This window comes from Cephus cinctus, unplaced genomic scaffold (genome assembly GCF_000341935.2).
Source record: "Cephus cinctus unplaced genomic scaffold, Ccin1 Ccin1_scaffold0013, whole genome shotgun sequence".
Classification (NCBI taxonomy): Eukaryota; Metazoa; Arthropoda; class Insecta; order Hymenoptera; family Cephidae; genus Cephus; species Cephus cinctus.
In genome coordinates, this window is record NW_014332762.1 from 946,671 (window position 1) to 973,608 (window position 26,938).

The following is a 26,938-nucleotide window of genomic DNA, read 5'->3' on the forward strand; positions in this document are numbered from 1 at the left end:
CTAAATGTGAAAGATTCGTGTGTCTATCACTTTGCTTATTCTTTCCTTCTTTCATGAAAGCTCTGACATATACTCGCTCTCTGCCCTCAGTTCGTGTAGAGGTTCTACTCATCCCTGCGCATAGGGTAAACGGACACGAGGCAGAGGATCAGGAAGGGAGTCAACCAATGAGAACTTGCGAAGGGTAGCCAACGGGCGGAGCCTCATGGTATACGAGAGTTCGCACGAGCAGCGTCCTGGCAAACGGCGTCTGGCCACCGCCGAGAAAGAAGGTAGGGTTTGTACAGCGAGGCTTAAGTTGAGTTTACATATAAGGTTTGAGAGACGCGACCAATTTATTAGTGAAAGTGACATCGCAGGACATCACTGGCTGGACAAGATGAGTCTTTGAGATCCTTGCAGCTCGATGGAGTTCGGATTCTCCTGGTATGAAGAATTCCATTGAGATTGGAGCTGCCATTCGATGAAGAGTTCGACAGTCTTCTAGAAAGAGTTTGAAACTCTTGTGCGATGTTACATAGCGCCTTGCCAAGGGCGTTCCTCGCCCCAGGACTCAGCTACCTTGGAGGTTACTACAGTGAGGATGTTCATCCTTACACTGCTGCTTCTACGTATATCCCCATTGAAGATCCTTACGCAAGAGCTGCCGAGACTCACGTGTTTCCCTCGTGGCAGCCACATCGTTCGGCGACACCATGTCCTCTGGACTTGTCACTGAAACCACCGCCTGCATCAAGCACCCCGAAGACTGAAGAGAGTCTGGGCGAGGCCATAGAGGTGGACGATGATGAGGATCGTAGAAGTAGAGACGAAGTGCAGGGACGACTCGAGAATCCGAGATATATTCATGACAACGATGACGTGTCGCCAGGAAATGAGGTTGTCGGCTTACATCACAGATCCGTACATCATATCTATGATCAGCTGCTGCTCCAAAAGGATCAGAGACACACCATCCTCGAGGACCACGAAGAGAAATCTAAAATACATCAGGATAACACCAGATTGCAAGAAAGCCCATTGTCTTATGCGAGTACGGAGATACCCCAGATGAACTCGCTCAAATATAATCTTACCGGACAAAAGATGCCGATGACCAGTCCCACGCGTCTGCAGTCTATGCAGAATTACCATCAACAGCTACTTCTGACTCCTCAGCAGCATCTTCAAGGTATTCACGCTCCGATGACACCACCCAGCACTCCTTCGCCACCTCAATGTCCTCGAAGACGCGCACGAGAAGAAGAAGTCGTCTCGCCGTCGACCACTCCTAAACAAGCAATAGCAGTAGAGAAGCCAGCGCAACGTCCGAAGAAGAAACACGCCAGGAGATTGAAGTTCGACGAAGATACCAGCAGTCCCGTTTCCGGAACCGTGATCCTTGGTCCGGACGAAGCTGTGGTAACCGGAGACATCGATCCTGCGTTCAACATCGTTGAGGTCACCGAGGAGGCTCGTGCGGAGCTTGCAAAGATAGAGAATCGTCTGGGTCCATACCAGTGCAAGCTCTGTAGACAACTTCACGAAGATGCTTTCCAACTGGCGCAGCATCGTTGCTCCAGGATCGCCCACGTAGAGTACCGCTGTCCCGAGTGCGACAAGAGATTCTCCTGTCCAGCTAATCTAGCGTCCCACAGAAGATGGCACAAGCCCAGGCTGCCCAATGGGGAGAATGGCAATGGTAGTCCTGCAACAGAAATCTCCTGCTCGAGGTGCGATGCTAAGTTCACTAGGCAGGCCGCACTCAGGAAGCACATGTCCAGCCAGCATCTTGAAAACAATTGCAGCAGCGCTCTCAGCCCTCAGGAACACTCTAGCGCCTCGCCCAAACTATCTGGTGCATCGAATGCAGTTCCACTTGCAGCCACTCCACTGCAAACCGAAGTCCCCTGACACCAATTTCCTGCCAGACCGTTGCCTAGAAGACCAGGCCTCTACTGGAGATTTGGGCTTGACCTTATGTAACCTTTCGACCCCTGGATGGCTTTCAGTAATCGTGAGTGCACAATCAAAATTCTATACTCGAGGAGATGTCCTTGACAGCGTCGGGGTCCTGAAGAAGAAATGGTCGTTTTTCATTAATTAAAAATTAACAATTTTAACATAATCGTGCAAACTCAGCTAACTTGATTCTCAAAAGCTTCACAATTCACTCCATTCTAGTCTGAAAGCTCTAAGTCATTTATCTAATATCAATGAGACAGCTATTTGCCAAAGTAAGATAGAGAAGTTACAATGTAGCAAACACACGAGGAGGTTATGAATTGTCATGTAAAATTTTTGTACAATTGTGAATGGGAATGTCTATCGCGTGGACGGTAGATTTTCGTGTAATGTATAGTATGTGTAGATAGGCATTGCGGTAGGTCAGTGTTCCATGTAGATATCAATGTGTAGAGGAAAGCATAACGAAATTTCTATCGATAAAAGAGCGACAAATTGTGTGTGTCGCGTGTCGGGAGCTCCTGCGAATAATCTAGTCTGCATAATTAATTAATAAGTTAGAATTAGATTACGTCATCTCCGTCTTTCTTTCTTTTTATCTATCCTTTGGGAATTTTAGTCTCACGACCGCAATCGATCTTGCATGATCGTTGCCATACAGCTGTAATATCAAAGATAGTTAAGTGAATCCAAATGTCCTCTAGTCATAGAAATTGCCACTATTCTAGTCACTGATATCAAATCAATTATATGATTATAGTTGTCGCACGCAGAGTGGATTTCCGTTTATGAAAATAGTATTAATTAATTTTATGCGTATGGATTAAGTAAAAAGAGAATTTACAATGTTTCAATGATCTCTAGTCAAATGCATTCACGAATCTAGTCAGGATCAAAGATATAGTCTGTAATTAATTGTATAGGATTCTGGATAATGAGTCTGTGGAAATTTATCAGTCTAGTCATTATGATATCAAATGAATGGAAATTTAAGTTATTACAGTTTGCTAAATGATTTTCATGACTTCTAGTCGAAAGAGTATAATTTGTAGTTGCGACTGCCATTGAATCTTTTTTTTATCTCTTAGGCAATTTATATCTAGTCGAATTACATTTATTTGTAGATTTCTTTATACTGGAGTGCAATTTTTCTTTGCGGTTATGTTTTATTTTTGCATTATTCTTCATTCTATTTGTTTAGAATGAAAGAGTATCGTCTAGTCCAAAGAATAGATTATAAGTCATTAAGCTCGGTCAGTCATTAGTTAAGATTTAATACAAAAACAGATTGTTATTGTATGAAGATATATCTAGTCAATGGTACATTCTAGTCACTGATTATACAAGTCTTCTGACGTCATGAGATGAACAAAAATTCGTGTGCTTAAGAAGTTTGGTTTTCTAAACTTTTTCAATAGCAAACGTAGATTTGTCTATTTTTTGAAAAAGTCAGAGGACATTAAGTAAGAGTCAAGGGAATCTAGTCAAGAATATAAAAATACACTGAAAAAGTTGAAGTGATCTGCAAACGAATTACAAGAAATCTATTATAGAAAGTAAAAAAACATTAAGGTATTTAAAAGTATGATTAGAGCAAGGAAGAGATTTCTAGTCGAGTAATTATTTTATCAAAGAATTAATCTAGTCAGCAAAAAATTTATCGAGTGGGACTTCGGGAAGAATGCAATTTTATTTTAAGATTTACTATTTTTTATTCAATTATTAAACTAACGCAAAGCATTCTCCTGCTACTGATAAAGAACCTAATTAAAACAAAGCAATAGTCTCCTTTCTGTATTTTCATTTTTAGAAGTCATTTTTAATTTAGTTCAATTATAATCTACCTATAATAATAATATCAGTCCAAAATGGCATTAATCTCTATGATAGTTAATAACTACATCGTTAAGGTACTATAAAGATCATAATGCGTATATAATATACTGACCTACCGATTACGTAGCCATAATTAACTTTAATCTATTTAGTGTACATGCAATGGTCAAGAAGCTTATCACCTTTCTAAAATTTGACAATTCTTTTGATGAATTTAAAAAAAATCTTTATCGTCCATGTACGTGATGAGCAATAAAAGGGAAGCTATCGACCTGCAATCAGTATTAAGCATAATTATTGTATATGTAATTGTGAATAAACACTAAGTACACTTAGATATTAAATTTGGTTTAATTTCATGCAGACTATAAGTTAGAATCGAATTTAGCACAGATCTATGTACATATATATATGCTAGCCGTATATATAATTCTATGTATAAATGTACCATATAGGTCATAATTTTCTATGTACTAAGGCTTTATTTCGAAATTTAAGATTATCACTGATTGTACGATTGGTTAAGAATTAATTGAAAAATTCAGTCCTTTAAGCACTTGCTGTTCATATCTGTACATAAATGTTTGATTACTCAAATACACGTATCTCGACAATGAAGCTGTATTATTTATCTTGAATGATCCTATCCCCTTTGATAGAAAATTAAAAGTGCTCAGAAAAGAAAGTACTTGGGGGTTCTTATGTGAAGGTGAAAGGGAATCACGATGAGCAACCACCTTACATATAAAACCCAGCAAGTACCTAACTACGTTCAGCTTATTTAAGTATCGTGAAGACTGATTCCATGGTGCATTGTCCAGGGATGATGCCATCCCATATTACTTCTGTGTCACCATAATGCCCCCATGGAACCCATAGATGGGGGATTGCTAGCCCTGTAATCTTCGCGAAACCTTTGTGCCACATGGATAAAGAGATATGTCGCACCCTCCTGGGAAGACTTCTTTAAATCTGAAAAATCAATTTTTTTCTTTGAAAAATTGAAATATCCGCTGTACAATACTTTTTGGAATATTTACAGATAGTTACGTGATAGATTTTGTGACGTTAATGAATAATAAAAAATATATTTTTAAGTCAACAAGTATCACAGACTACATTGACATTTTTTTTAATGCTACCGAGAGAAAGGAATTCGATTGGTATTACATTTTTGGTATCCTGAATATAGGTACGTCCGATCAAGGTCTTTTCTTAGCGGCGTCGCGACGCTCGACAAAGGCATCGGGAATCTACTTAGTCCCGGGGGGCTTTACGTTCTGCTCCCGTGGGAAGCTGAACGCCACTATCCTATCCCTGACGCGGCCGCCACTAGAAAAAGCAATTTCTCAATTTTCCCCGACTTTGTCATCTTCGCTTTGCTATTCGCCGACGAAATAGAATTTTCGAGTCAAGTGGCGAAACTTGGAGAGTTTTATATTCTCATCTCGCTCTTTTTTTTTTCTATCATTTTCATTCCCACCTTCCTCCTCGCTCAACTTGCAAACTAAAAGAGCCTTATCAAAATATCCTAAAAGAATTTCACGAGCGTTCTATCATAAATCAAAATACTTAACGAAATTCCAAGATCATACGGAATTGAATTTATCCCATTGATCATCCAACAGTATTTCAGCATGAATAAAGGGACCCCATGGTAACAGAGATCAGACACAGCACAAAAGGGTGTCACTAATAACTCTACAGACGAGTAGACAGGAAATCTGCGTGAATCACATAATTGTTTCGAACGTTATCCAGCCCCAGTTCCACTGACACGTCCTTCCGACCCCTAAAAGCATCCCCTATTTGCCAGGATGGAGAAGATCGTCATAGAATGATCACATAACTATCTGGGGACATAGCGCGACTGGTATACTATACAAACCTAGTAAAATGTCAGGGTGTTTTGAAACATTTCCTGTTCACACAACGTGAACGTATAAGAATAGAAACATGGATGAATCAAATTGATTAAAATCTGCAAAAAATATTTCTTCAATATTAAATATGACTTATTAAAAAAATAATATTTAAATGGATATGCTTATTACGTCTTGAGGTAAATCTGGTATGTAGAGAGTTCAACATTTTGAAATTTTCTTATGATAGATTATGTCCCATGTCCCTGGTGAAGAGACGACGAAAAGGATAATGGTTAAGTGTAAAGTAAGGAAGAGCATGTGGTATTTGAGAGATGGATAAACAGACTCAGAGCTTTTATCACTCAGCAAACAATGAACGCTTCGGGTACCACGTGTAGACAGAATGGACACGGTTGACCACAATATCACTCTGATCGCAGGAACACGACAAATATCTTGAGGATAATAACTATAAAAGCTTTGGGAAAGCACGTCTTATCGTCTTGTCGCAAAGATTCGCCATAGTGGAACCGACTGTCTGTTCACAAGGAAACTTCTTCATCTTTCATAGAGATGAACCAACTTTACTTATATTTTTGACTTATATTTTAGATTTTCAGCTGAGGATTCCATTTTGGCAATGTATATCTGTTTGTGAATTTCTCGAATAATATCTTCTGGCTTAAACCTCTAATACTGTTGCACAATTTTGGAGTACGGTGAAAAAAATTACTTGTAGACCAACTCCTAAGGAAGACTTCACTTGTCACCAATCCCTTTTCACAGTTACTCCCTGTATCTACGGGTCAGAGAATTCCAAGCAATCTTTTCTCTCCGCATGGATTCCTTGTATACAATATCCATGGTGCCCTGATGACAGATAAACAAAAACAGATCAAAATGAATACAGGAACTATCTTTACAGTGTATTAAGGTAAAAAACCATCTTCTTTAGTCTATCAAGTATATAAGTCCATTAGATGAATATCTTGCATACCTTTATACCATAGATAAAACAGTGGCAGGAGGTGTCCTCCAGCTTCATCCTGTACCATCGGCCGGAATTCAATCATTGTATCCAGGCAATCAAGATGCCGCACATGTCACAGGAAGAACGTGTCTCCTGAAGAAGGGCACGAGGATCCTTAAGCTTAATAGAAAAATGCCTTAAGGTCTGCACGGCAAATACCACCCAACATCATCCAGCCAATCTGATGTTTATACTATGGTACTGTAGTATATTTTGAGCATGGGGAAATCCCATACGGTTTTTCAGACACTGCAACTTTCTGGCTCTTATCACAGGTAGTAATTACTATGATGCTTTCTTCTCGCTGTGCCAAGGATCATTGATTCGCAGTTCCATCCCAAGAGACACGTTCGCTTGAAAAAGAGGGTATAATTATTTTCTTCATGGGGGACGAATTAGAGAAATGTATTTCAATCTTGTAGGATCGCATTCACCGAGGGATTAGCCATGGAAAAGTATCTTATAAGTTGTAAGTCTACCTCAAATGCGTCTCGCAGTATCTAATTCCCTGCGTTCTTTGATATCGTAGTCCTTTATGAGGATCCCTGTACAAAGAAATAAATAAATATTACAGTAATCTTCAATACGAATTTGGATTCGTCTCACAGTTAATATTCCTCAATGCTCTCTATTAACCAATCTGCTTGTATGGAAATTGAAAAAAGTATTATATTTCTTGAAATTTCTATATTCCTTATAGAGCAGATGATCAAGTAAAAAAATCGTTCTGAAAATCATTTTTCAGAATAAATGAAAACTGTCTCAGGTACGTCTTTGCTTTGATCATAGAAACTTTGAGTAAAATCACTTATACATTTTTCCGTTTTATACGTGAGTGTATCGGATACTTTAATAGTAGACAGGGTGACCCTTATTTCCTCTGCGGATATGGAAACTTGACAAACGGGGAGACTCGTCTTCTCGATTCGTTACTCGTTTTGCGTTTCCGTCCAAGTGGACATCGGACAGACCTGCTGCTGTACTGATTTACCTTCAAAGGAAACCACAGGCGACACGAATGGTCAGTTTGTCTAATGATGTGGTTGAACTTTCGCATGACTTTATGAAGGAAATAATACAATTTGTATTATTATGAAATATTTGTTTTTTTTTTGTTTCGCTCGTGAAGCTTATTGTTTTTGGATAAATTCAAAATTCTCATGGACAAATATGTGCGTTTACTATAGAGATACCACTCGGGACACAATTACAGATATTTCAACAAGATTGATAATTTAAAAAAAAAAATAATATATTGTGTCATTGTTATCAGATTCTGCGACCGAAGATAATTCTGTTTCTCGGCTGTATGAATTCTGAGCTCTCTATCTCGGAATCCGACAAGGAGAATAACGAAGGAGTTGAGAGGTCTGCAATCTGCTCTTCCTCGCTGGACCATTGTGATGCTTTGGATGGATCCGTGATGCTGTAGGAACTCTTAAAGGTTTTTGTGCTGTGCTCAGAGGAGCATTGTACCTATAAAAAGAAATATAATCCATAATTACATCAAAGAGAAGTACCAGTGTATCTTTAGATATAAAAAATTGATAATATTACCTCTTTATCTTTTTGAGATTTCTTTTTGGATTTTCTATGCTTGGTATTTTCTCTTAGTAAGATGCAGGCATTTTTTTGTCTCGCCCGAGCTTTCGCTCTCCTCTCGCACATTATTAATTTTTCTGTAAAAGTTTCGACAGCCTTTTCCAATTTTTTACTCAAAAAAACATCCGAGTCATCATCCGAGTCAGATACCAAGAAGTCATTACGCATCGCAGAATTCTCTTTCGTTTCCAAATCTGTCTTGTCTTTGTTATCCGACATGTCATCGTTTTGCGAATTACGATGGAGATCGTTTTTCGAGAAATCCGTCAAAACACCAGAATCCACGGATTCCACCAAATCCAATTTGGAAGTCTTCCAAGGGAATATTACCGCTGACTTATCGTGATCCGAATAGTTGGATAAATTATTTATCGACTTTGTCGAAACTGAATTCTCAATGCCTATCGGTATTTGGCTAAATTTTTTCGAATTTTCAAAAAGCAACTCTCTTCTATAAAAATAATTTCTACGTGAAATATTAATTTCGTTACTTTCTCCATCGCATAATGAATACCGTTGCTCCAGATTCGTCGTCCTAGTGATATTATCAAAATTCTTCGACGAGACTAAATCCAAATTTGAGTATGGTCTCGAGCATATTTGTGTGTCATTGGAATAAACCGTGACATAATCATCCATTCCGCTAGCGGATCTTGAATTTCTTAGCTTCTCCCTAGGCAGGTTAAAAATATCATTCGCTTTCGAGGAGTCCTCTGACTTTACGCGCATATGAAGATTCAAAGCTGAGTCTCTTTCGAAGCTCGGAGCTTTTTCATTGACAGCCCGAGTGCCAAAATTGTCATCGAAATCAAACGATGACAGAGACGAACGTGCTCCTAGGTCATTAGCTCTGCAATAGAAGCTTTCTTCAAAGTCCTGATCAATCCTTCTTTTAATGTCATCGAGTAATCGAGCTTCCGTTACCTTCGACTCCGAAACCATTTTATAATAATTTTCCTGTCTCATTGATAACGCATCTTTCCTCGATCCAGATCTACCAGATCGAATTGTCCATTGATCCTCCAGCAAAACACTTTCGGCAGTCAAATATTGTTTTTCTGCAATTTTTACATTTTTTGGAAAATCCTCAATATTTACATAAGAAGAATTGTCATCGGTGTAAATGACAGTGTCGTAATCGTGTACGTTCAAAGGTTCCTTGGACAATAAAATGTCGTTATCCTTTGAAATAAAATTTTTAGACTTGCATCTTCTAGTACTTCTGGATCTGGACCTTCTTTTGTACTTTTCTTGATATTTTTGAATTTTATATTCATTATAAGCTTTTTTCCTCAGCCTTGACTTCGCATGAGTTTTACTTTTATCTTGGTCCACGAGGTCACTGTCATTCAAAGTTTTAGTAAGCTGCCGATAATGATTCTTCGACACATGCAGTGGAATTTTGGACGTGCCCAAAGAGTCTTCCGCTTCCTGTAACTTCGTAACGGATGAACCTAAGACAAATGGATCATTGATTTTCTCGCATACGGTTTTTTCATTCGAGATGAAATCATCAGCCTTTCTACGAAGATCTGCTTCCAGATCTTGACTTTTTTTCATGTTCTCAAGGCACTGCTTTGAAACTCTACGCTTGCGTTTAATCATTACGGAATCATTCGTGCCTCTGGGATGATTCAGCGACGTCTCGTTATTTTGACAGGTGCAAGATTGTTTCTTATGACTCTTTTCATTGTTACGAGTCGAACGATTCCCTTGGAACTTCAGGTCATCGATTTTGTAATGATTTTTACTAAGTTCATGTTTCCGGTGATCGTGTACAGTGCCTTTCAGCCCGAGCGCGACTCCCTCGTAGTGATGATTTTTTGTAGCTGAATCCGATCGAGACTGAAATTTATATTCGTGGGACAAATTAATCGAATTCTGTAAGAATTCAGGGCCATCGTTTCTCTGTGATAACTCTACGTGCTTGTTCGATGATAAGAGGCATTTCTTCACTGAGTCATTATTTTCTATCAAAATCTTATTGCACAGCGGATAGGGATATTTAAGGTCAGAAATCTCCGAAGAACGATCATCTTGTTGAACACGTTGGTAAACGGTAGAATTACGAGTCCTAGAAGATTTTCGTGGTTCCGCGGCGTCCAGCCATGTTTTTATATTTTTAATGGCGCAGTCGACTTGAGAAACGATATTATAATTTTCACGAATTTTATTGGATCTACCGTGTAATCCAATGGAGAAAACTTTTGGTCTCTCCGGTACGCATTTTGAAAATGTCTTTCTCGAAGCTGGCACCAGATTTTCTTCCTTTTGAAAATTCCCGCGAAAATATCTCGTTAGAAATTCAGGGCACCAATTACGTCTAGCACGTATTTTTGTTACGAATGTATCAGCCTGTTGGAAGTCGCTCTTCAGCCTTTCGATTATAAGGGGCTTTGTTAAAGTGGATCTAGATTTTTTTGTTGGCGATCTATGACGCTTCTCATGATCAATTCCATCTGAATTTAATATCCTCCCTAAAGAGATTGATGATTTTTCAAATTCTTCGTGAGAAGCTTTAGTGCAAGGTTGAGAAAGGTTATGGGACAATTTTGACTCTTCTTTCTCTTTGCTCTTCGTAGTATTCATATCTTTGCCTGGGGACTTAGATCTCACGTATACAAGATCACCAATATCTAAATTGGTCCAGGGTAACGGAGAATTTTTAGGTAAACAAGATATGGCTTCCCTTAAGTTAACCTTGATGTTTCTATTCCTAAGAATATTCTTATCCTGAAGACTAAATGACTCATCTTGATTCTGAGTGGCGGCCAAGAAAAATGAATCAGAAGACTTGCCAGTTGGTCCTGCAAAACTGACTCTCCTCGCGGATCGATTCTGATTCGAATTCATAGCGAGATACGAATATTAAATCATTTGAAACTCAGCGATTTTGTATCGAATTGACATTAACGCGAGTCTCCATTCCGGAGGTTAATTCGCGGGAAGAGACAATCATTTCGGGCTGAAGTAGGCTTATATGAGTCGATTATTTTTTGAAACATAATAATATAAACTGCATATTCACTGATAACCACTTCAAAGTTAAATTTACAAGTTTTGCACGTCCAATATCTTTTCAATGAAGTATTTTATTAAAAAGCCATCTTCAATTACTTCGACGGAATAATATCTCTATTGATCGTCAATGGTCGGAGGACAAGAATGCAAGGCGAGCAATGGACAGATGTATTCTCGGATATTAAGATCACGACAGGTAACGTAATAGCAAACTAGGAAATTGACGATGGACCATCGTCAATAGGGTAGATAGGTACTAGTAAAGGTTAGTCATGCATAACGGAATGTCTCATCATATCGCAAAGGTAGTTAGTCCAGGCATTTAATATACGTCACCACGTGGCAGCTTTCCGCTCTGTTTGATGCTATTCGACGTGCCGTCATAGCACCTAATTATATACGGTGCGTTTCACAAATAACATTAAAAATATATACTGTGAATTTTTACCATGTTTTCTAAAAGCTCGCAGAGTATCGTGCCTGATGTAATAATCCTTACTGCTGTATATCTTCATCCACTCTAACCTCTATATCCATATTCGACAGGTCAATCGACGTACGTGTGGCACTATTAAGCCTTGTTAATTCACATAGTAGTGCCGTTTTTCCAGCTAAACTGTCCGAGATTAACTCACAAGATTGGAAGGTGCTTTTGCACGGGCTGTGAACCACGAACCGGCTCGCGAGGCATGATGAACGGTTTCGTGTTCGGTTTGTTGCTTTGCGCCCTCCTGCCTCCTTTAGCCCTCCTCTAGCCGCCCTTCCTCAAGTCAACCCTCAGTTCCCTTTCAACGCTTTTAACGCAGTGCCTCCTCTTTCCAGGCACTTGTTGCATGCCTTCGCCTCGAAATTGGTCACGGTTCAATTTCATGCCTCTGCGAGTAGTGATATACAATGTTAGATACTTATTTGGAATCCGTATATATTTATCCCGTAGATATTTATTGATCGTTACGATTAGTCTGGCGAATGGGGTTACTCGATTAAGTGATAAAAAAGAATCATTAGTTTCATAGGAATATTTCTTTTCTTCAGCGACATCTATTGCTTTTCTGTAGCTGACAGATAGTCGCCTGACTAGTGCAGTGTTTTCGTAACTGACGCCTGCATAGATGGCGACACCGTAGACCAGTATATTACATGCAGTTTTGGGACCTATGAGAAATGTTACAACGTAGATGTGGTGTCGCGCGCGTTATAAAATTATTAAGGTAAATACCGGATTGCATGTAACTCTTGAGATTGAATTCGATTAATGCACAATCTGGGTTGCATTACTCGTACGCGCGACTCGCTATCGTTCGACTGATTTTTAATTGCTTTCGCTAGGCGCCCGTTATCGCGCACCGTTGTGCACGCTTTTCCTCGTATAACAGTGGGAGGACATTTCTTCTTCTTGATCCTCGTCTTCGTGTCCTCGTGGCGGGAAAACGCGCTATGGAAACTCGAGTGAACCGATGTTAGCCAAGTTTCTAACAAGAATTCATTTGCATATGTCGTTTCATTTTGCACGGAATACGGAATTCTTTGAGACTTTTATATGTACGTAGAATAAGTTTTAACAGAGTGGCTGACAGAGAGACAGAGAGGGAATACTTGCTCCTCGTATATTAACTAGACGATCTGACTCCTATTATCGTCTTTCTCTTCAAGATTCTTCGTGCTGAATTAGAGGTACCTATGTATATATATATATTTTTAGTTAAATCGAACTGACACACCTTATAGAAAGTACTTTTTCTCACTCACTTTTTCCCGTCCAGAATTCTCCATACTCATAGGTTATGCTACTTCTCGTTCATGCATTTTTCACAAAGGCAATTTTCACCAAAGTGCAACCACAAATTTAAGGAAATTCAAGTAAAGCAATAGTTTTTTTCCGAGACAAATACTTGAGTATTACAAAAAATACCAGGTATAGTCAATGGGTTTGTGTGCTTTCAACTGGATTGTTTTTCAATATTTCCTCGACGCACATGTACTGTCATCTCTTATTTCCACGTAGAATAACGAATAACTTAGTAGACGACTATGGTAATACGTTTCTCAGTAATACGTTGCCGTTTTCCCATGAATATTGCATGGGAGTGATACCGTGTCTACAAACACTTATGGCGATTGTGCGATATGTCACCAAGAATCATTTAGGGTTTTGCCATGGTCGTAACTCCTTGTGCAAAAAAACCATAATTTCACGCATGGAGTTTGCTTTGCGATAGATTCAAGAATTTCATGCAAGTTTGTCGTCCGCTTTGAATAAGGGAATTAAAAACTTGTTCACTGTGTTTTTGCACGGTCTCTTTCTTCAATGAAATAAAGGCAAAACTTGCTAGAATGAAAAGGGACCTGCATTCCCATAAATCAACCAATCAAAATGCTCCCACGTGCTGGCACTGTGACAAAAATTACTTCAATGAGAGTGCGACCCCAAAACTGCATTGTAATGCTCGGAGTGCGTGGGGAGATGACTGGCATAATGTAACGTTTGAATGAAGTGGACGACGCTCGGGGCGTCGACTATGGGAGCGTCCCGACGCTTCGCGCTCCATGGGGTTACTTTATCCATCAGGGGGAGAATAACCATTTTTATTTTACACACCAGCTCCATGGTCCATTAGTCACTGTTATTATTCCACATTTATATTATTTTAATGGTCCCCTTAAATCCTTCCCTTTCTACTCCACCGTATGAATGCACAATATGAAAAATATCAACCTAACCTAACAAACAAAATTAAAAAAAGATTACAAATATACTTCTGTCGAAATACAAATTTAACGAAAATATCTACTTTTACTCCAGAAACATGTATATATTCCAAAGTACAGATTTTTCGAGTAAATTAGCAAAATGTCTAATCGCGTCCAATTAACTTGAAATAAACACCGAAGTCGGTAAGCTCGTAAAATTATTCGAGCACTTATTCGCCATTCAGATAAGACATCGAGCAATGTCAATTACAGGAGCACAGAAGGGCAGCCGGATAATCAGTGGCCCACATAACACTTAAAATCCCACTTAAATCACACTTAAGTCATACACCTCAGTGCCATACTAGTAGCTTACGCTAGACGGCAGCGCACCAAGCGGTAATTACTAATTATTACGATGTAATTGTTTGACATTATGCCGTGGTTCCCCACGTAATCTGCATGCAAGGGCGGACTACATTATTCGCACTTATATTTCTCACTCGAGTCCTAAGCCCTTATCTATGAAGTGGCTCAGAGTCGCTTAACGTAAACTCGCCGCAAAACAAGAGTGACTTTACGTGTGTACACGCGTTAACGAATCGCAAAACGCAATCGGACGATTATACAGCTTTTCTTTTCCACATCCCATAAAACTTTCTACATTCTCTATGCGCTTTAATCCTTCCTCGGTAAATTAGTGCGTTAGAACTAGGCCGAGTAGATTATTTGTGTCTGTAATCAGGCTTTAAAATTTAAAATCAGTGTTACGTATATATAGCGCGTGTGTATCGAGTAATAATGAAGAGCGAGAAGAAAGAGAAAGACAGAGAATATTTTCAATTACAAGAATCCCTATTATTTTGACGGGGGCCATTAGTGGCATTCTTCAGTCTTCCTAGTGCTCCATGGGTTCCCATACTCCCGAACACTCCTGTGGGAACGTACCCCATGGATATATCTGCGGCGGTGCGCTTCTAATTCCTATGGGAAATATCTGCGTTCCGTACAACAGATCGTCATCGGGGCTTCATGGCGTGCAAATTGGTTTACATGGCGGACGCATTGCTCCGTTCTATGTATGGTGCACCGTGCCGTGAAATATGATCGTCGGCAGCTCGCTTTAAAGATAAATGAAACCATTCGTAAAGTGATACATATACGTATGATATAATTTAATTATTATTTGATGTCGCGGTTAGACATAGATTTATAGTAATAATAATTCTCCCATACGATATACAGATATATCCATGACAATTTACCATATACTATATATATATATTTTTTATAAAAATGTACGCTGTTACACGTATTTAATTATTCTAATAATTAATTAATATTTTTCACAGCATGTACATTTTTTATTGACATCATTTAACTGCTCGCTGAAAATACTATTACATCCCAAGACACGTGTCATGTATTCTGGTGATAACTAACGATAATAAAGTACCATTAGAATATTACATTATCATAGGAGAGAGTCGATGGTACTATGTCCATAAGCCATAACCCTTTTCATACAAACGTTACCCTCCCATGGGTCTCCTTTGCTGGTCATGGGACCGTGTCTACGCCAATGGCAAGACTCATTATCTACGAAACTTCCAATCGGTGTGTGACTTTCCCTTGGGACGGACTGGATCACCGTATTATATTCTATGGTGTTTTGATGTTGAGGGTGTATCATGGGAACGGTACATACTAGACGGATCAGCGTGTACACAATGTGTTTGGGAAGTAGAAAATTCGCGATTGGCCACGTGGCTGAACACGTGTGCAGACCAGTCTGCAACTGGATTACGAAAAGCTCTCATGTGCTTTCAGAAGCTCAGCGATTAGAAACTTGTACGCAGCGCGTCAGTAGGGTACTGTAATTTTTATTATTCTAAAAAATAATTTTGTTTTATTTATAAAAATAAAATTTTTTTTTACAGATCCCGGAATCTCATGAAAATCGACATTTTTCTATTCGCCGTCCAACCTCATTTGCCGGAGTGGTATAATGAAATCCGTGACTCGCCATGGGAGTTTTTATGCAACGATCCGGAATCGACGCGAAGTATAAAAAAAAAACTTCAAAGGAAACGTACAGTTCTCAGTGGGTTTTAACTTGATGCAAAATGTACATAGCCGCACGCACGTGCACGCAATGCCGGAGAAAATGGTGTACCGTGACAAGACATGGCACACAGTGACTGACTGAGTCATACGTCCTGTACGTATACTTTATGGCGCATAGCCACGAGTCTACAAACGTATATCGTATATACTCTTATGGCTATCCCCATAAGCAAACAAAACCATGTGAATTTACAACGAAAAGAGACATTGCTGCCTATACTCCTCCCTATTAGGGCTTCGGTGTTTGATCAGATTGACTGCATACCCGACCGACTCGACTGGCTCGACGGTACAAGAGTTAATTAAAAAGGGGGCCAAACTTGATTTAATTACAGTTGGCAACGGTTCTCTCGGCACTTCTTTACAAATTTCCCATTTTCACCCTCCAACTCGAGTACGGTTACACGGAGAACGATGGTATACAGGGTTATTCAGTTAAAGAGTACCAGTTACGTATCGTTATAAAAAAAATGAATTGACTCATAATTTATTAGCTTATTGAAATTACTATAAAAATCCAATACCTATGATGGCTCTTACGTATACGTATGGATCCTGAGGATCCCCTCCCCCCTTCCACCTAACAGTGGGCGTTGACGGCGTCGAAGAATAAAATTACAGGAAGAAATAAAAAACGAAACGGAGAATGAAAGGAAAGTGTAGGGAGAGAAAGAGAGAGAGAGAGAGAGGAGGGGAAAAGGAGAAAAAGAAGAATAAAAAAAAATACGTAGCATTACGACACGCGACCGAGTTTCGTTTCCCCGCGGGGTATCCGGCGAATGACAATGGTGTGAATCAACGGGTCGCGTGCCCCCGTAATAAAAGCTGTAAATTCGGTCCTGTGCAACCCTCCGAATTCTACGTGTCTCTACCACCCTTCCTGGAAATGTGCAGGACCGACTAGTCAGTTTCCTATTTCTCTCTCTCTCTCTCTCACGTGTTCCTACGACTTCAGTCCGATTCCTATGGACAGAAAAATCTAGTTGGATCATACGTGAAAATTTCATTTGATTGAATCCAACGTCTCGCCGTGTAAATTTGATTTTTGCCAAATACTTGATTCGAGGAAAAAAATTAATGGCAGAATACAAGTATACTACCGAAGTAAAGTTCAGGACTAAGTAATGGCGAAATTACGTAATGGCGATAGTACCGGCATTATTAACGTCATGGGGTAGATAACGAATAAAATAAGTGGTACCTGCCGGTCTCACCGTGAGTCACCATAGATTTTTAAGGGGAAAATTTTCTGTAACATTGGGGGTTGGTTTATCGATTAAATAGTCATTCTGTTTACCGGTAATGACTATACTCGACAGTGTCAAATTTCAAATGATAAAATACGCGTAATCAGCCTAGCAATTGGGTCGTTAAAAGAAAACTGTATATTCAACTCTTTTAACCCGGTACAAATTTAATACGGGTACACTGTTTCTAAGCACTTCGTATACTTTTATACGTTTCTAAGAAGGAAACACCTAGTAACCAATAACCTACAAGCGTTACCAAAGTTACATTGAAAACTGGAGCCCTGGGCAATTACAGGAGACACGTGCCTGATTTACTGTCTAGCCCAGTAGGCGTGTTACGTCTACAGTCTCCGACGTACGGTAAGCATTCTCACTTATATCCGACCCCTGATACACAACAATTCCAAAGCATGTGCGACAAACAAATCCACGTTACACGCCCACAATTACTCGAGTCGTTCGAGCAGGAAGTTGCCGCACGAAGGGAGAAGACGAAATAGACAGTAGCCAAAAAGGGTCTGGTCAAAGACTAGCATGTCAACTGCAGAGACCGTAGAGTAATACAAGAAAGTCACCCCCGGTGTTACGGTAGCTTGTAAGAGAGAGAGAGAGAGAGAGAGAGAGAGAGAGAGAGAGAGAAAAATGTAGCCCCAGGGTCAAGAAAAAGAAAAAGGAAGAAAAAAGTACTATACGCAAACTAAGAAATCAAGGCTACTCGACCATGACTGAGCAGAGACGCGATACTGTGATTCTGGGTGTATGGCGCGAAATTGCCGGTTACTTCGAAATAACTTCGTTAATACGGAAGAGAATGAGATGGGGATGATGAAGCAGGAGTCGAGGTCGTGTCTGCTATTAACCCTGTTACGTAGCTGCGCTGCTTATTCGCTATATTAAATATCGAGCAACTCTGATAGCTAGACTGAATTCAACGACGGTTGACACTCGTAATTCGGGTTATGTACGTGTTAATTTCTGTATTCATGAGGGGCTGGTAAAGGGGTTAGCTCAAATGCCCGCCCGTCGGAAGCGCCGTGTTGTCTCTGAATGGCGAGGCTAATACTGCGACGTAATCCGTTTACGCAAACGCACTGGCAAGTAGAGCCTATACACGGAGGAGGAAGCCGTGTGGCGAAAATGGCGAGTGACACTAGAGAGTAAGCACAGCCCGAAGCGGAAGTTGTTCCAATGAGTGGGGGTTGGTAGGGACGGTCATCCGGTATGATGGAAAAGTCCTAAAAATCATTCAAATATATATATATATATATATATATATATACATGGATTACAATAAGGATAACAATTCAAAATACGAAAATGGTCAACGACTCGTACAAATCTTTTTGAGGTTATATTGCTGAGGGTTATGCTATTCAAAGGTCCCTTTGGTCCTTTCAGAACCGTATGCAGTCATGGTGAAGACTAATAATCTCTCACTTAAAACGAGGAGAGAGGAACTGAGTTTTCAAATCAAGATTGGGCCCGAACCAAGCGTATACGAATGGACACGAGTAGTTACGAAAAGACCCGAAAGGATAATCTGTACGGTGAAAGCAAACCGGCCATAAGCACATGCCTCTCGAGGGCCCTTTACAGTTCTTAGTCAGCTTGACCCTGAATTTATAAGGAATATATATGTATATAGGGACCCTTATTTTCTGTCCTTGAATAAACACAAAGATTCCTATTGTCCAAGGTGGCACGTAGCTACACAGATATATAACTAGATACATACCTAATAAAAGGAACTTCTTAACCTCAAAGTAATCTGGATGATCGTGAACGCCTTAGTAAATTCTTTCGTTCTATTCGTATGCCCGGGGATGAATTATCTGAGAAGGTAAAAATACGTGTCCGATGCTTGATCCTTCGTATAACAAAATGAATCCCAAATAAATCTCTTGCCTCGTACACGTCCTATTAGCGTCGTCGTCTGCTTCCCCGTGGACAGCGTGCAGAAGTCAACCCCCATTAGAAGACATTTCGGAGCAGATTGCAGGTTTGCCATTCATGGCGGCCGGGCTCTTTATTCTTTATTTTCTTTGGATTCCCATTGACACGACGAGTACAATGCCTACAGGCACAAGGAATTGCCCTCTAATGAGCGCGTGCCGCTGACAGAAATATATACTGCTTTTACATAGCCATTATTATTATTGTCATTAATGTTATTATTATGCACAGTATTTTACATTAACCATAAATGCCTATACTCTGGACATCTTAACGTCTCAATTACTCTTAACAGTCTCACCTGTTACCTGGCTCAAATTTAGGACTTTATTACTTTTGTTAGTCGGTTATCCCTTTCAATTTTTTTTTTCGGGAATTTCTAACGGTTTTTTTTTTTTGAAATACCATGAGTTAGGTAAACCATTACGAAGCACCTGTAACCAGTCGTTATTGGTACTGGATAACATAGGGTCGAGTGTACCTAGTCCAGTAGGTACTCGACAAATTGCTAAGCGTTATTATATGTGAATCACCAATCAACCGTCAGTTTTCGAAGGGTAGTTGGACAGCGCGGGCCAATTAAATGGTCGTAATTCTCCCACGTACGCGAGTCCCCGTTATTCACGCACACGCATTAAGTAGATCGCGCCCCTGATAATGAGTGTCGGGGGTGTCGCCCGAGTGGGGACTGAAAGACCCCCAGTAGACCCACTCCTGAATTCATTCAGTAATGTACGTGTGGGAATCTCGCGGTTGCCATCTATCGGCATTTCGTTCTGATTGGTGGAAAGGAGGGGCGCTGCTATTGGCTGAATTCGAACTTTGAATTTGATGGCTGGTAACCGCCTAAAAGACTGTTGCAATGGGTTAACGGATATGACGTATCGATTAGCAATGTACTCAATACACCCTCTGATGAAGGGTGGCTGCCGAAGTGGTCGAAGTAAATGAGTGTGTAACGTATCGATATTTCGAATTGATTAGATTAAAATGGGTGACGGTTATTCCTGGTGGATTAAAATATTTTTTCGGGTAAATTAATTAATAGCTTTATCAGTGTGGGTTATATATATATATATGTATATACACAATATGGAGAATATAGACACCAGGCGTGGCGACGGTTTTATTAGAACTATCATATGGATATATATCTATACTGCGTTCATGTAAATAATAATTATTTTAGTATTTATATATATATATATATATTAAAATTGGTCTAGGGATAATATAAAAATTGCGAAGAGTCATATCGAGTGATAATAAATGTTTTGATAATTTGTTTTATTCATACGTATACATGGCATAAGATAGATCACAGCGTGGGTATGTCGTCGCGACGCCGTACGTCGAATTATAATGGTCTCGTAAACGTCATTAGTTAAAACGTGACTAGGGAAAGCCCCGGATGATTCCCAGAGCGAGATTGCGTGGGTCTGGACTGGCGTCGGCGACGACCTGCTGGGGCGCCGGTGGTCCGGGAGCGTCGCGACGCTCGCGTGACACACTGCCACTGTGAGAAGGCTCAATGTATCACACGTGATTCTAGTGTTATGACTCAAAAACCATGATCAACACTATACCGGATGAGTTTGTTTGTGAGTGAGACAAAAATTTCTCAAAATTCACTTCCGGTTTGTTATTTCGAATTTCAGTGCGTCGCGAGTTCAATCGTAACTTCATAGGAAAAGAAGCGTCGGTAAGTTTGGATGGTATTAAAAAAAAGAGTCATTTGGTTTCGTAAACCAATTTTTACATTTCCAGTAATAAGGGGAAGAAAAAAAGAAAACATGAGGGTAATCAATTACAGAAAATGATTTCGCAGTTGACTCGTGAATGACAACGAAAGTCTATTTAAAACACGTCCACCGCACAGCGAGACTCCTATAGGAATGTAAATTCCTTCGTAGAAGCCGAGACACCTCCGACTAAAGAATATTTCGTTTTCCTGTCCAGAAAGAAAATTGGAAGTTTAAATATAGATTTTCAGGAAAATAACGTCGCGCCGTTACCGAAAATATCGTTTGCTGCGTTTCATGACGAAAGGTTGAGAAACGTGTGTTTTATGTGTCTTAAGCATCCGTATACTCTTGTTCGTGGTATCTCTGGCGTAACCAAAGAATCATACGTGCCGGTAACCGGCGACAGTTTACTTGTAAAAGTTGAACGCATACCGCGTGATGACTATATTAATATATCTCGAATCACGAGTTTCGCAAGTATAGCCGTTTGGTTATTCGTGATTGAATCAACGCGCGAAGACCAGTGTAACTATTTCAATGCATCGTGTGTCATTGCGTGCACGCAATATTTAGCCAAACCCCCCTGGACGCCAGCTACGAGTGAGTCAGTGCGACGACGTCGGCGTCTAGACGCCACCACCACCCCGTCGTCATCAAGTGATTTGCTTGGTGCCCTTACGAACAGGCGCCGCTTAAGACCGGTTAACCGCTCCCTAAAAAGTTAACGAGGCGCTCGAAAGATCATTTGACTCTTTCATGACTCTTGCTATGACATATGTATTATTTAATTAGCATACGAAAAAGACTCCGGCAAAAGCAATAGGAAAAATAAATATTATTATTCTTCGAATAATCGAAAAATTCGGTCGTATAAATTGTATTTAAAATATTTTCAATAAAAAATTTCCTTTTTTCAGGTACCAGTCGTTTTCTATACCAACCCTTAGACATTTAAATTACAGACTTCCATACTTATGTACAGACACTTGCCAGAAGCTTTACTGCCAAGGCCGAGTCCAAGTATCGAAGGCGAACGTAAAGGGTGCGTAAGGGGGCGTAGGCCCAGGTGAATCATAGTAGGTACCTTCGCGTGTAGCAACCCCAAAGCGTATACGCGCCCCACAACTATGCGTAAAGACACGCACCCCCGGTGGCAATTATTCGCGGCGACGCATGCCTCGTCATCGGGGTATGCGATAAGTTTGTCGATAATGATCGGAATAAAAAAAATTTCAGGGATACAACAGAGTTCGAGCGTCGGCACGATCGGGGAAGGGCTCGTAGTAAGCGCGAATGGACAGATGGGTGGAATAAGGAATTATAAAAATCCGCTGGTAGCTCGTATTAGGTGTGAAAAAGACAATGACTGCCAAGGGGGGGAATTATTGTGTCCCGCAAGTTAAAATCCTTTTCGTACCAATATATATCTTGCATTAAAATGCAAATCCTTATCCGTCAAAATTGGCATCATCCTTTCATGATTCACCGGCCTGCCGACCCTTCTTCCTCGCGCTTATTGGCCGAGGATGACGTGCGCATGCGCCTTCGCGCCTAACGAGCGAACCAACGAACGGAGTAAGCCGAGCAGGCTGCATTTTAAACGGGCAATTTCACGAGTCCTTGGCCGCTGTAGTGATTTCATCCCCTGAATAGCGGAAGGGCGCTAACTACCCTTATATCTACTGGTGACAGGAGGGACGTCGCGACGCCCTAAACGCATCTTCGTCACCTCAACAGGTCCATGAATAAGTTAGGAAACGGTGCCCACTCGACTTGGTAAATCTAATGGATTATACGGATATCGAATACCCAGTGACGTAACTACTATATACACATATATATATATATTATTTGGAATTTTCGTAAGGGACGAAAGAAGCTCAAATAAAATATTTTTTTGAATTTTACTAGCTGGACAAAATTAAAATTTTTTTTTCTTCCCCTTCTTCCTTTTCAATATTCCACCCGGTAAGTAGCTTCCCTTCAATTTTCTATCCGTACGTAGGAGCAAATTGGCTAAAGCGTAGAAGGGGATGGAGGATGTCTCTATCGGTAGGTTAGGGATGAGAACGTTTTCGAGGGCACAATGAATTTGCATCGAAAGTGGCTCTTAAACGTTTTCTTCGTGAAGGTCCCTACCTCCTGTAAACGAGAGCGCAGATTGTATACGAAATTCTCGACTGATTCGATATTACATGGTGGCAAATGGCAATATTCGTAGAGATGGTTTCGCCCATATTTTATTACGTGTATATTAATTTATATCGTACACTTGGTACGATATAAGATCATAATAAAAAGTAACTAGGATTAGGTCGAGGTAATTATAAAAGATAGTAGGCCAGTGACTTATTGATATTAAAAAGTCTGATAATCATCGGTACGACATCTTTCATATAGATTAGAGATCAAGAAACTCTCGATCTATAAATAGAAGAGTGCGACACACGAAATGTCAACCAGTTACAGTTTTACGTCCTTCGAGCAAGAAAATGAGAAATACAGACGGATTTCAATTATTCTCCGAAGCTTCGACATTATTAATAAAACGTATCACGAAAGGTTACACGTTCTATTTCATTAGTACGTTGTAACCAACGCGTCTGGTACGTAATGAAAATTCAAAATTTCCCGCCCTTCACAAAGTATAAATATACTCTGCCTGAAAGCTAGTAATTAGGAAACTCAAAATAACTAATAAGTATGCAGTAGCTGGATACCAATTAATTCTTACCTTCTACCATATTCCAATAGTCCCTTCGATATAACAATGGTAATTAATGAAATCTTATGGTTGCGTACGCACGTGGTGGGTGTGTATAAATCATAGCCGTGCCACGGGGTACCATATGGTCAATGCTCAAAGGGCCCGCACACTAGAACGGGTGTCCATGGTGACCACGTGCCTTAAACAGGGGGGCCGGGGGGTGGCGACCCATTGCTACCGCTCAACAGCGGATAGCTATACTTATGGGGATTGAATATTTTTAGAAGGCTCCTTACATTGGTAACAATCAAATACCCATAGAATTTGTTGCGCCTGACTTTGATCTTCCCATAGAAGAAAAAAAATTTTTGACATTATTTCAATCATTTGATGACATATATGTATATATATATAGCTCTACGACGAGTGTCTTTACACGAGAGTAAGAAGGATAGAGAGAGTTTCACAGTGTACAAGTCTCTCTCTCTCGCTGGAGGAGACAGATATACGCAGGAGGTAGTCCGTAAAAGAATTATGAAAAATTCAAATTCGATCGAAATACCCTGGTAACTCTGGCAAGCAGAAGCGATCGATTTAATTGAGTCTCGACGAAACGTAACCTAACCTAGAGACAGACGCTCTGCACCCCCATCAACTTCGCGTACACCTATAGTCAGAATAGACCCGATATGTATACCCACGTATAGAGTTTAAATACAGAAATAAGTCGTAGCGAAGAAAGTCACAGGGACGAACTCGTGAGCACGCGAGAGTAATGCCGATCAAAATACATGTTATTTCAAATGGAAAATATTCTTTCTAATCCCGAGGGTGCTACACAGGCTCGGACTGCACTTACCGATAATTTTCATGAAAGACGATACTTCCCGGCGGCACGCATGGAAGTGGGTATCGCACGATCCACACACCTTGAGCTTCCCCCTTTTCCCTCTATCTATCTCTCTCTCTCTCTCTCTCTCTCTCTCTCTCTCTCTCTCTCTTAGTTCATTATAGGTACGAGGTTTTTGCCTCGTGCCCCTCTTCTTCTTTGCTTATAGCTCGTGCCCTCGTCCTCACCTGCCTCTTGCAGGGACCCCCTTAATGTTCCCCTCAGTCCCCGACGTAGGCCAGGTGATGACTCACCCTACGACTTCGTAAGGGTCCCTTTTCTCTTTTCTCTTTCTATACCGGCACGTTCCTTTTCTTTTTTCTCCCCCTCGCCCTTCGGTACTCCTGTGTTGCGTAATTTCAAGGTGCGTCTGCGTTACCCACCCTACTCGGCAAGGGGCCAGGAAGGGGGACCGAGGAAGCCACGGGCCTGCGTACGGACCAGCACGTAGGTGCTTATACGTACGGAGACAGGATGTGGCAGCGCAGTGAGGATGTGATTTATACGATACCGGAACCCCCTTGGCAAATGTAAAAAAGGGGGAGATCGCGATGGTTAATGTCGAGGAACCATGGACAGACAGCTGCCCATCTGGTTGGGTCTTCGTGCCCGGAGGTCAATGATTTTTCCCTATGGATTCTTATGGGAGATAGCGACTACTGGTTTCTTTTTCGGAGTAATTGACGCGACACCTTTTTATTAATATTTCAGGAGACAAAAATTTAATGTCCGGGAGAAACAATTTTCAGCTTGAACAATATTTTTGAGAGAAGGAAGACTTGGAAAAAGTGGGTTGAAAGAAAGGGATTGCCTTCTTTTTGTATCTTGCGTGGGTCTCTTTGGGTCTCTTATGGGGATTCTTGGTATCTTATTCAATGGAAGATTATATCTGTTCGACTCGTGCTGTAGTTGGTGATTATTTGTGGATAGCTAAGAAAAAAACTTTGTAATACTCACTGACAAAGTCCTGCATATATATTATGGGAATCCCTGTTAAAGAAACGTGTATGGGATTTATAAGTTTTTTTTTCTTTCTCGAACCATTTGTACGATTCGTATAATCAAAGCATAATTTCAATTTCATTGTTTTCGTGGATATCGATAAATTGTATAAACAATTAATACGTAATATTCAAGGCATATATGCAATTTTAAGTTTTCTTTGAAAAACTACACATTTTCAATTATCACGTAAACGAACCTCAGCATTTGGCGAAGTGATTAAAAATGAATGAAAAAAAATAGAAAAATTAAATAAATTTTACAAAAATCCAAAAATTATTTAACACTAACAAAATACGAGCCAGGGCACTGGTGCAGGTTTCCAAGGAGTACAGAAAGAGTCCCGCAAGAGTAGGACCTGTCTAAATGGTTGGTGTAACACCTTGTAAGTATTTACGTAAGGACCCCAACCGGAATTCACCCCCAAGGCTGGAGTAATCTTTCTTTCATTCAAGGGCTGCACGTCCTTCGGGGGTCCTTTGGAACCTACTAGACACACACAACACAGCCAACCGGACGTTGCGCGTGCGAGTGCGTGTTCCGCACCTTGGACGTAGTATAGTAACCCTTAAACAGTGAATGGAAGAAATAAGGGCGGAAGGAGAAGAAGGTCTTGGGTGGCTGGCTACGTTAACCCATCACACGTGTATCTACACATGTGGATATACGATACACGTGCGCGAGCTATATACGTATATACAAAGAAGAAAGAACAAAGTATGAATGAACGTAGGAGTAAAAAGACGTAATACGACCTAGGTTAAGAAACCATAGACCTGCACCCTCCGCATGACTATTAGATACCTGCGTGACAATGAACGAAAGGGTGCTAATCAATCGCTCCAGATATTCCTGACTTTTCTTCGAAATCCACGGTGTGTAATTTCGATAAAAAGAAAAAAAAAAGTCACGAGTACCAATAAGATGGCATACAAAAAATAATGTATATCGACCATATTCGAATATAAAATATTTTTCAAATACGTACCAGCGTATAAAGAATTCTTTGAAAAAATTTTAAATCTCAACCAATACTCTCCATATCCTCGCCGAGCAGATTGAATAGCACAATACGACTGTCTCCAAAGAAAAACTACGTTTCCTCGAAATTTTTCGTAAAATCATAATAATTCCTGTTTATCGAAAGCGTAACGGTGTCCATGCCCCAGCGGAACAAACATCCAGCCCCAGTGACTGGATGCAGTTTTGCATCTGTTCCTCCCGATGCAAAGCCTTTCACGAAAGGATTGGCCAGCTGGCAGTTTGCCTGATATTC

General features: G+C 40.3%; 2 protein-coding genes across 4 annotated transcripts; one reads left to right on the top strand and one right to left on the bottom strand.

Moving 5' to 3' along the window:
• The first annotated feature begins 256 nt into the window (after nucleotides 1-256).
• On the top strand, nucleotides 257-4,711 carry LOC107263026 (zinc finger protein 853). Its single transcript, XM_015729814.2, has one exon. The coding sequence runs from the start codon at nucleotides 511-513 to the stop codon at nucleotides 1,891-1,893; it is 1,383 nt and encodes a 460-aa protein (XP_015585300.1). The 5' UTR covers nucleotides 257-510; the 3' UTR covers nucleotides 1,894-4,711.
• A 3,125-nt stretch (nucleotides 4,712-7,836) lies between these two features.
• LOC107263016 lies at nucleotides 7,837-12,087 on the bottom strand. 3 transcript variants are annotated; one of them, XM_025082073.1, is made up of 4 exons: nucleotides 11,934-12,087; nucleotides 11,747-11,825; nucleotides 8,233-10,122; nucleotides 7,837-8,151 (listed from the first exon to the last, which is right to left on the bottom strand). In XM_025082073.1, exons 2-4 carry the CDS (start codon nucleotides 11,747-11,749, stop codon nucleotides 7,945-7,947), a joined length of 2,100 nt encoding a protein of 699 aa, XP_024937841.1. In that variant the 5' UTR covers nucleotides 11,750-11,825; nucleotides 11,934-12,087; the 3' UTR covers nucleotides 7,837-7,944. The 3 variants fall into 3 exon arrangements, with proteins under 3 accessions (XP_024937841.1, XP_024937838.1, XP_015585288.2); XM_025082070.1 differs by having other exon boundaries at nucleotides 11,747-12,087; XM_015729802.2 differs by lacking the exons at nucleotides 11,747-11,825; nucleotides 11,934-12,087 and having other exon boundaries at nucleotides 8,233-11,155.
• Nucleotides 12,088-26,938: the final 14,851 nt, after the last annotated feature.

Excerpts from the sequence above, each read along its gene's own strand:
- LOC107263026 (XM_015729814.2), top strand. The coding sequence starts at position 511 with ATGTTACATAGCGCCTTGCCAAGGGCGTTCCTCGCCCCAGGACTCAGC.
- LOC107263016 (XM_015729802.2), bottom strand. The coding sequence starts at position 11,130 with ATGAATTCGAATCAGAATCGATCCGCGAGGAGAGTCAGTTTTGCAGGA. Across the intron at positions 8,152-8,232 it reads AATCTCAAAAAGATAAAGAG|GTACAATGCTCCTCTGAGCA; the intron begins GTAATATTATCA and ends TTCTTTTTATAG.